Raw genomic sequence first — 11079 nt, 5'->3', positions numbered from 1 at the left:
ATTCAGGAGAGTGAGGAATTTTTTTGTAACATCAAGTGCTAGGAAGGGAGCATATTACTATATTCAACGGTTATCCATCCACGAACTCCGTCCCTTTTCTCGATATTTGCAAACTTATTTAAATCAAACCATTTTTCTTCAATAATTCATGGTTCGTTGAATGAGGTTCCTGTTAAAGTAAGGTCTGAAATATGCTGTGAAAATTTAATATTTAGAAAACTGTTTTGTGTTTTGTTTGGATGTTTGCTCTTTAACTGTTTAAGCCAGCAACCATCAGACCGGTTTTGTGATCTGGATTTAGTTTTAGAAAAGTACAGGTGTAGCATTTGCTGCGGGACTTTCATGATTGCTTGGAGAAGGCAAACATGGCAAGAAGAAGTAGCATATAGCATTTACTTCTGTTTGTCATTTGCCAGTCATGGTGCTTTTACTTAAACGCGCAGGCCACACACAACATGGAGTTTAATTTTAACATAAATAACCTGTTTGGAGTTGATATAACGAAAGTTGAAAATGATATTACACCGTTTAGAAAACACAGTAATGGGTGAGTAACTAATGCTTCGAAAACAAACTTTGTGATAAGAGCAGGCAATAGAAATCGTATGAATAAAATGTGAAATTATTGAAATATTTTAAAGACATAAGAATGCCACAACAACACAGTGTGAACATGTTTGTATGCATATCAGTAAACTTTAGCAATGGTTTGCGTCTAGCCACTTCGCATTATTACAAGTTTTTGAGTATCATGTGATGAAGTCCGAGATTTTTCTGACCCTTTCCACTCCATTTTTTATATAGTTTTTACATTACTGTTGATGTGTGGGTCAGAGACAATTGCCTGTTGAAAAGTTGGAATTCGCCAGCATAAGGTAGCTTACTAACACGTCTAGCAGACTTAAACTCAATCAAGCCATACCGAAATCAATATGAAGATTTATTTTCTCAGAAATTGCGAGTATAATATCAGTTATGTCATTAATTTTGTGGCTAAGTTACAGCTTTTATGAATTTAGATCCGGTATTTTCCTTTTGTATTGCTAGTCACATGACCATACAAATCTTGTAACCTACATATCCATGACTTCAAGGGTCCAACATTATTGTGATATCAACAAGGAGCCAATCTCCAATGTTGTTGTGTAACAAGATTCAAAATTATTAAATGAAAGTCATGTAGTGTTTGTGAAAAAGCAAAAGTACACTTAATTTTCAACATATTTTTGTATGAGAACAACACCAGAAGCCTGTCACTGTCACAGTAACTGGAGAAAGCTAGATTCATGAAGCATAGAACATGTGTCAGTGATGTTTTTGTTTTGTACCACATGACTATTCATAAAGGTTTAATTTGTTGTGTTGGTTTTAACTAGACGTTTAACATTATTGGCTTTATCATGCTGAGGATATGGACATGTAGGAGACTGATGTAGTGTCCAGATCCAGGTGAATCATTTGGTTATATATTTTAAAAAATAGTTGTCTGGGATATAATGTTGGGCACCTTTTGTCTTGTCATTGTGACTTTGGACTGTTTAAACACGTGGGAAATCAAAATAAGCCAGCTAGTACATAAGATAATCAGTGCTCTCAAGGACCCAATCTTCCACATCCAATACATGTAATATTCTTAGACGGTTCACAATTTCTATGTGTACGGTAATGATGCCTGTTTATATGCTCCCTTTTCCACTGTAATCTAATCAGAATAATAGACAAAGAATGTCATGTAATTAAGACTTTGATTGCTAGAATGCTATATATACATTTGATAATCCAAAGAATAGGAAAAAGTGAAGAAACTAATTTAAAGTAATAGTTTATAGATGGTAGTGTGCAGTATGATGTAAGATCTTTTGGATAATTACTAAAAAATTATTGGATCTAATGTTAGGCTTGAAATTTAATCCTCTATCCTTTTGAAATTGAGGGAATCCAGAGCTTATAACAGGGACTCATAGAAAAAGGTTGGAGACTTGTGTTTCATGAGCAAAGAGTCCAGTACTTCTCATCCTGAAATGTTGTTTAGAGCCCTGTCATAAATATGGGCACTTCATGTCCAGTGGCTAATATGTAAAGTTAGCAATTGGTCATTTAACAGTTTTGAGTTCATTTGTTGGTCTTGTCTGGCAAATATAAATGATTTCTGGTTCAAAGCTCATGATGGATGCTGATTTTATTGGTTAAGGACATTTGTTTACTATTCATAATTTATTTTGTGGTTCTTTTAGTTTGAAGTACATCTGGATGAAAGTGCAGACATACTAGTATAATCTAGTAAATGTTACTTAACTTCAAAAGGACACAAGGAACTGGCCAGTGCAAATCTTGAAAAGTTATATTGCAAGTTTATTTTCAGGCAATTTTTTTTGACTACTGCCAGCTCTTTTGTAGAAATGAAAATTTATGGTATAAATCTCCCCTCTATTCAATAGAGATGGGGAATTTTCTAAATATGAGTGAAATGTGTGATTGGATGTTATTGAAGAGATAAAGGTGTGATTTGCCAGTGTGATGAGTCTGTAAATCCTGCAATTATGCGTCCTATAATATATCTTGATCACAAGATTTCTGGTGCAGCTTAGTATGTCTTACATTATCATATCTCAGCTACATAAATTATCATGATAACTTCGTGGTTTTAATTTTAATTTAGATCATACATGCATATTTTATTGTTTATTTGATAGTTACATGGAGGGCCTTCCGTTAGATATAAAGTTGGAGGGTGAGATACCTAAGTTGGCATGTGATTTTGGGACTTCCCTTAGTTGGGATATTTTCTTTAAAAGTAGCTGGTTGTAAAGTAAAAGTAGCCAGGTAAATCCCTAGGCTCATGGCCAGCTGATAAGGAAAGCCCTGACATGCAAAGACATGACTTTTATGTTCTGGACATCATTAGTTGCCTTCCTCAGGTCAGTGAGTACTGGCCAGTATTAGTTATCCATATGCACCCTTACTAAAAACCAGTTACATGTAGTAAGGCTCTACAGGATGCTGAAATCTGTGTAAAAATACACTTACTTTTAAATTTGAATGCACAAACATTTCAATAGTTGAGACCTTGATATTTTAAGTTTATTTTTTAAGTTGGCAAACTTTTCTTTTATTTGATCCATTACTGCAAAGTAGTTTGCAGGCTGTCTAGTGATTGTAAAGGATCAAGGTAAAACTGCATAGACCAGGTGTTAGCAGATGAGCTGATTTAGACATCTGTTTATTCACTTGATATCGATGCCTGATTATCATTTGGATCAGGAGTTCAATTAAGTGTGTGCAGTGATGTGTGTTTGAAAACACCACTTTGAATCTATCATATTTAGGATCTTTATTTGGAACACTTGTGTTTTATTTTATACTGTATTGTAACATAGTGGAGGAAGGTCAATAACTTCAAGATTTTGATTCTAAAAAGTTGTGGAGTTGTTCATTAAAGTCTGTTTAAGAAAAAACTGAATGTAGTTTACTGTGATGGTTAAAGATGAAATGAAGAAAATGAAAGAATACGGGTACTTGTTTTTTCCCAGTGTCTTGATTGATTTATTGATCTAAAATGGAATTAATGTTTTATTAAACAAATTAATATAGAAAAGAAACTAATCTCTTCCTTAGTCCTTCTAGCTGCACATAAAATAAAAAATGACGGTTTAAAGCCATTTTGAGAACTTTGTTATAGATGTAACATCACAATCACAAAAACCACCGTTTTCAGTTGCCTTACATTTTCATTATTTTGTTACAAAATGCTAAATATTTTATAATGAACGAGAATTTATTATATGATGGGCGTTTTAAATTGGTGTCACTACAATGCATGCACAAAGTTCTGAATTATTGCAAGGGAATAAGGTATTATTGCTGGGACTCCTATTTGCTGGTCTGTTACTGCAAATTTCCTTTTTGGAAGTTGTCCAAGACAGCAACTTTAAGTTTCCTATGGAGAACCAGTTATTTTCTTTAACCTTGGTTCTATATTCTCATTCGTTTTGTATGTTAATTTGGCCGGAAGACAGATATTTGTATTAAATTATAATAACACAGAATAAGTGCAATTGTAATTATTATTTTAACTTTTAGGATGTATGCTGAACAAAATAAGCAGTTTTCAGTTGCGATTAAGTTAGTTCATGAATGTAATTTTTTATTTCAGACTCAACCACTTTGAGTTGCGATCACAGATGTTTCAAGTCATTGACCGGATGGGGGAGGCCTCAGCCAAGGTAAGGTTACAGTATTTAGCTTTGTAATAAATTGACCCAAGTGTGAACAGTATAGAGTTAGGTCAGGCATTGCAGTGTACATTGTACTGGTGTAGTTACTGCATAATTACACTCCGCTTCATAGTGCAGCAAGGAAACCCATTGTAGACTCTTGTTTGACAATACATTACAGTACTCATTGTGCTGGTATTATAGTTGTTACCTAATTACAGCTCAGTTCAAAGCGTAACAAGCACACCCATTTTAGATTACAGTACACTGTGTGCTGGTATGGTTGTCACCTAAGTACTGTCCACTTCACAGTGTCACAAGGATATACAAATGTCAACTACTAGCTCTAGTCTGACATAGTTATGTTAAATTATGCAATGTATTAGTGTAGTTGTTATGTAATTACAGCCCATTTCATAGTGTAACGAGCATTTCCACGTTGCATTACATTATACAGTATAATGGTATAGTTGTCACCTGATTACACCCTATTTTATAGTATGATGCATACCTAAATGTGTACAGTATAGGCTCAGGAACAACATGATTACATCACATTATACAATGTACTAGTGTAGTTGTCACCTGATTACACCCTATTTTATAGCATGATGCATACCTAAATGTGTACAGTATAGGCTACACGATTACATCACATTATACAGTGTACTAGTGCAGTTGTCACCTAATTACACCCAAATTCAATGTGTAATAAGTGCAAACAGTAGACTCAGATCAGAGATTAGATTACAGTACATTGTGCTAGTATAGCTGTCATCTATTGCACTTTACTTTACAGGAGACTATCCAGGTGTTAAAGGTAATCATTCAGGTGGTACAGGTGTAGTCCTATTAACCTGTAATAGAATTTTGACAAACTGTATTTAGAGCATGGTATCATCAGCCATGTTGTATCTTTGAACAAACCATGATAGCATTGCTTAGGTAATTAAACTATTAAATATACTATTATAGTGAGTCTATATTTGCAAGAGAACCATCACTTGTAGCACTACATAAATGTGTTGTAGGATAGGTTTGATGCTGCAGTGCCATTGAAGATGGGGTCAAATATACTAAGGAATTCACAAGCTAATTCACTGACAGGTCTGGTGGATGCTAATTTGTGTCTGTTAAACTTAGTGGAATTTATCACCTGTTCAGTGAAGTAAAATAATTGCCAGAATTATACCAGTAAATGTCACTGAACTACACTCACTATTTCTCTGTACCAGATTGAGTGTAGCATAGTCAGTTCACTTTGTGTGTGTTATATGCAGGTCAGATTCTTTTCTAATTTATATGTTTTTGATACCCTTGCCTACTTGTATGTTCTATTACAGCATTTGGTAGCACATTAACTCATTTACAGAAGTCAAATATGACTTATTATGAAGCTTGAAAATTCCATATATATATATATATATATATATATATATATATATATATATATATATATATATATATATATATATGCCAACTGGAATCAATGGAGACCCTGATTTGCCATCATATAAAGTGTTGACAGATCAGAGGCTACATTGTTTCTTCTACTGATTTATACAATACAAAAAATGCTCTTTTGAGAGGAAATGTGTTTTCTTGAATATGGATTGTTTGTTCTGATCAGTATAAAAATCATCAGTCATTGCCTCACTAGGGGTTTTATTTATTGTTTGGGTAGGTGGGCTTATTTCATGCATCTTGTATTGTCCATCTGTTTGTTAACAATTGCTTGTGAAGACAATGATGGCTTCATTCTTATCAGATTTGGTATTTAAGCTTAAATGTCGTCATGACCTTGGATCTTTTTAATAATGAGCAGCATCTATACATACAGATGTGATCTTGCATCTGATTGGCCTGGATTGTGAGAATTTTTCTAAGCCTTGTTTAGTCTTTATTTAATATTGTAAAACAAAATTTTAGGTATTTATTGAATTTTAGGTGTTATCTTCTAATCATGATCAACAAGAAAATACAACAATTAACATCGTTCAGCATGTAAAAGCAACTGAATTGAATGAGCTTTACAACTTCAGTCATAATATTCTCTTTCTTTCAGGTTGTCTTCTAAAGTTTGTTCTCATTGATATCTTCAAATATTTGTATTTTCTGGTTCTTAGCCATACTGGTTATAGACATGAAGAACTTATGAGATGACCTATTATCCATTGTCCATCATCCATATGTCTGTTTGCACAACTTTGTTATTGCTTCTTCATCAGATATTTAACCAATCATAATACCTTAGAACTACTGCTACCTTGAAAATACAGCCCTCACAGATTAAAATTATTAAACCAAAGAACTAAAATGTATCTACCCATCTAGGTGGCAGGTACATAGAGTGATCTCACATGGATACTGGGACTGGTTCAGTTACTACTTACGCTCATGCTGAGTAGAATGCTGTCTACAAATGGGTTTCAGAAAATCAATATAAGCAGTTTGGAAGTTTTCTACCTTAAAACTTGGAGGATTGCCATGAAACTTTGCACTTGCATTCATCCAGGTCTAATTGGTTCTAAATGCTCAAACATCCAGTTTTGCCATCATAGTGGCCATCTTGGAAATCTTGTCATCAATACTACACCAACAAGAATGAATGATTGGATCAGTATGTGGTTTTCACAGAAAGATTTCAAATGCTGTAAAGTTGGTCCTAAATGAAAATGGTTTCGATCTGACAACCAACATGGCTGTTATGGCAGCCATTTTTAAGACCCTATCACTGATTTTTCTAAACAGATGCTTATATCAACATGAAGTCTTATCCAGAAGACTTGTTAGTCTAGTTGGTCCTAAATGAAAATATTAGCATTTTACAGTTGATTTGTGAAAACAGTGGTCCTGTTGACAATCTTGATATTGCTGTATCTCCTAAATCAATGGTTATATTGACATGGGGTTGCCAGTGAAAGACTTATTTAATATATTGGTCGTCCTAAATCAGTGGTTATATTGACATGGGGTTGTCAGTGAAAGACTTATTTAATATTTTGGTGGTCCTAAATCAATGGTTATATTGACATGGGGTTGTCAGTGAAAGACTTATTTAATATTTTGGTGGTCCTAAATCAGTGGTTATATTGACATGGGGTTGTCAGTGAAAGACTTATTTAATATTTTGGTGGTCCTAAATCACTGGTTATATTGACATGGGGTTGTCAGTGAAAGACTTATTTATTATTTTGGTGGTCCTAAATGAAAGTGGTGTTGATCTGAAATCTGATATGGTCACTATGGCAGATTTCATGAGAATCGTGTTATTGCTACTCCTCCTGAATGGAAGGTCATATTGATATTGGATTTTCTTGCGATGTGTATAGGTCCAAAGTGAAAATGGTACATATCAAGTGATTTTACTCCAAAAGACTTCTTGAAATATCTAGGTGATACTGATCTGACACCCAATATGGTCACTATTGCAGCTATGTTGTAAATCTTGTTATCGCTACTTCTCCTCACTAGAAGGGTATATTAACATGGGGTTTCACCAGAATAATTCTTATAATATCTAGTTGCTTCTAAATTATACTTTGCTGATCAGACCATTTTGAAAATCTTGTTGTTGCTACTCCTTCCAAATAGATGGTCATTTTGACAAGGACTTTCATCAAATGGTTTATGATGTTTACCTGTCCCTAAATGAAAATGATTCTGATCTGACATCTAATATGGACACCTTGGATGCCATCTTAAAAATATTATTACTACTCCTCCAAAATGGATGGTCTTGTCAACATGGGATTTTCACCAAGAAATGTCTAATGCTGCCTGGTTCATCCTAAGTGAAAATGGCGCCAATCACAATTCCAATACAGCTGCCACAGTGGCTACTTTGAACACATGTTTTTGCTCCAAAATAACTGAAATGGTTTCAACAGTTAAGAAGAAATGTTCGTATAATTTTTTTGTGGGGCAATAGAGCATCAGTCCCTTTGACTCACTTTGAGGGACTTTTGTTATTTAATTGTAACGTGACTAATGTTCTCTATACTTTATGTTTATCTGACTGCATAATCTTTATAACGAGGAAACTTTTTATATACATCATCAAATTTCGGATAAATTTCTCTTTAGTCTGTTAATTTTAGTTAACTACAAAACTTTTAGTAAACACATAAGATGCCAATGTTTTAGTTTTTTGTTTAGACTTAGGCATTTGTGTTACTTTCGTCATTTAGCATACCAAGAATCTATTTCTTATGATTAATTCTGAAAATTTGTGATACAGAAGTTTGAATTTATTTTAAATATTTTAATTTCAGGTCAGTATTAAATGATTCAAGCAAAACAGTTTGTTTATTATTTTTAATGTATTTCTGTACAATTTTCATAATATGTGATTTGTAAAGAAAGTAGTTTGTAGTGCTGTCCTTGCATCACTAAAATAGGTTACAGCAAAGTTTGAAGGCTTCTGGGGATCCCCATTCAAAACCTATAGGTGATTAACAGCTGTATTATCTATTGGATGGTCACTAATGTTGTTATCATTATGTGAATAACCGTTGTTTAAACTGGACTGCTTTACTGAATGACATTGAAGACAATTCATCATAGACATTTGACACGGTGTATGTACATTTATGAGAATGTCATTGAAATCACAGGGCTTAATGCTTGCTTACTGATAACACATTTTTGAGCATTTTGGCCTGACAGCCTAAGAGGACATAGTGACAAAACCAGACTGTTTGAATAGCATACATGACTCATATATTTTTGATCTTTCACATGGTCCCATTCTCTCCTCCATCCATAAGTGCAGACATAACAGTATCTAATATAAGTTATTTTGTTTTGCTGTTTTCAGGCTCAGGGTTTGCATGGGTCTATCACAACAGGACGCAAACTGGAGCTGTCAGATCATAAACTTTATGTTATGAAAGATACTTCATCTAGTAGGTAGGTTTCAATGTATTAGAATAAGGATACTTCATTCAGCAGGTAATTTGGATGTATTAGAACAAGGATACTTCATCCAACACGTAATTTGGATGTATTAGAGTAAGGATACTTTATCCAACAGGTAATTTGGATGTATTAGAGTAAGGATACTTTATCCAACAGGTAATTTGGATGTATTAGAATAAGGATACTTCATCCAACACGTAATTTGAATGTATTAGAATAAGGATACTTCATCCAACACGTAATTTGGATGTATTAGAGTAAGGATACTTTATCCAACAGGTAATTTGGATGTATTAGAGTAAAGATACATCATCCAGCAGGTAATTTGGATTTATTAGAGCAGAGATACTTCATCCAACAGGTAATTTGGATGTATTAGAATAAGGATACTTCATCCAACAGGTAATTTGGATTTATTAGAGTAAAGATAGAATAATGATACTTTATCCAACAGGTAATTTGGATGTATTAGAATAAGTATACTTTATCCAACAGGTAATTTGGATGTATTAGAATAAGTATACTTTATCCAACAGGTAATTTGGATGTATTAGAATAAGGATACTTCACCCAACAGGTAATTTGGATTTATTAGAGTAAAGATACTTCATCCAACAGGTAATTTGGATGTATTAGAGTAAAGATACTTCATTCAACAGGTAATTTGGATGTATTAGAATAAGGATACTTTATCCAACAGGTAATTTGGATGTATTAGAGTAAAGATACATCATTCAGTTGGTAATTTGGATGTATTAGAATAAGGATACTTCATCCAACAGGTAATTTGGATTCATTAGAGTAAAAATACTTCATTCAGCAGGTAATTTGGATGTATTAGAATAAGGATACTTCATCCAACAGGTAATTTGGATTTATTAGAGTAAAGATACTTTATCCAACAGGTAATTTGGATGTATTAGAGTAAAGATACTTCATTCAGCAGGTAATTTGGATGTATTAGAATAAGGATACTTCATCCAACAGGTAATTTGGATTTATTAGAGTAAAGATACTTCATCCAACAGGTAATTTGCATGTATTAGAGTAAAGATACTTCATTTAACAGGTAATTTGGATGTAGTAGAATAAAGATACTTCATCCAACAGGTAATTTGGATGTATTAGAATAAGGATACTTTATCCAAGAGGTAATTTGGATGTATTAGAATAAGGATACTTCATCCAACAGGTAATTTGGATTTACTAGAGTAAAGATACTTCATCCAACAGGTAATTTGGATGTAATAGAGTAAGAATACTTTATCCAACAGGTAATTTGGATTTATTAGAATAAAGATACTTCATCCAAAAGGTAATTTGGATGTATTAGAGTAAAGATACTTCATCCAACAGGTAATTTGGATGTATTAGAATAAGAATACTTTATCCAGCAGGTAATTTGGATGTATTAGAGTAAAAATACTTCATTCAGCAGGTAATTTGGATGTATTAGAATAAGGATACTTCATCCAACAGGTAATTTGGATTTATTAGAATAAAGATACTTCATCCAAAAGGTAATTTGGATGTATTAGAGTAAAGATACTTCATCCAACAGGTAATCTGGATGTATTAGAATAAGAATACTTTATCCAACAGGTAATTTGGATGTATTAGAGTAAAGATACTTCATTCAGCAGGTAATTTGGATGTATTAGAATAAGGATACTTCATCCAACAGGTAATTTGGATTTATTAGAGTAAAGATACTTCATCCAACAGGTAATTTGCATGTATTAGAGTAAAGATACTTCATTTAACAGGTAATTTGGATGTAGTAGAATAAGGATACTTCATCCAACAGGTAATTTGGATGTATTAAAATAAGGATACTTTATCCAACAGGTAATTTGGATGTATTAGAATAATGATACTTCATCCAACAGGTAATTTGGATTTACTAGAGTAAAGATACTTCATCCAACAGGTAATTTGGATGTAT

The 11079-nt window shown here is 33.1% G+C and overlaps 1 protein-coding gene across 1 annotated transcript in view; it reads left to right on the top strand.

Moving 5' to 3' along the window:
• The first annotated feature begins 338 nt into the window (after positions 1–338).
• Positions 339–11079, top strand: part of LOC149794506 (alpha-tubulin N-acetyltransferase 1-like) — a 44382-nt gene continuing 33641 nt past the window's right edge. Inside the window, exons 1-3 of the mRNA XM_089968760.1 lie at positions 339–547; positions 4154–4223; positions 9034–9125. Of these exons, the coding sequence (XP_089824886.1) occupies positions 456–547; positions 4154–4223; positions 9034–9125 (254 nt within the window). The 5' untranslated portion in view covers positions 339–455. The remainder of the gene's footprint in view (positions 548–4153; positions 4224–9033; positions 9126–11079) is intronic.

This window comes from Sinohyriopsis cumingii, chromosome 8, assembly GCF_028554795.1.
Source record: "Sinohyriopsis cumingii isolate HCF-2022 chromosome 8, ASM2855479v2, whole genome shotgun sequence".
NCBI lineage: Eukaryota > Metazoa > Mollusca > Bivalvia > Unionida > Unionidae > Sinohyriopsis > Sinohyriopsis cumingii.
The sequence above is the reverse complement of the archived record's forward strand: the minus strand, read 5'-3'. Positions and strand labels throughout refer to the sequence as shown.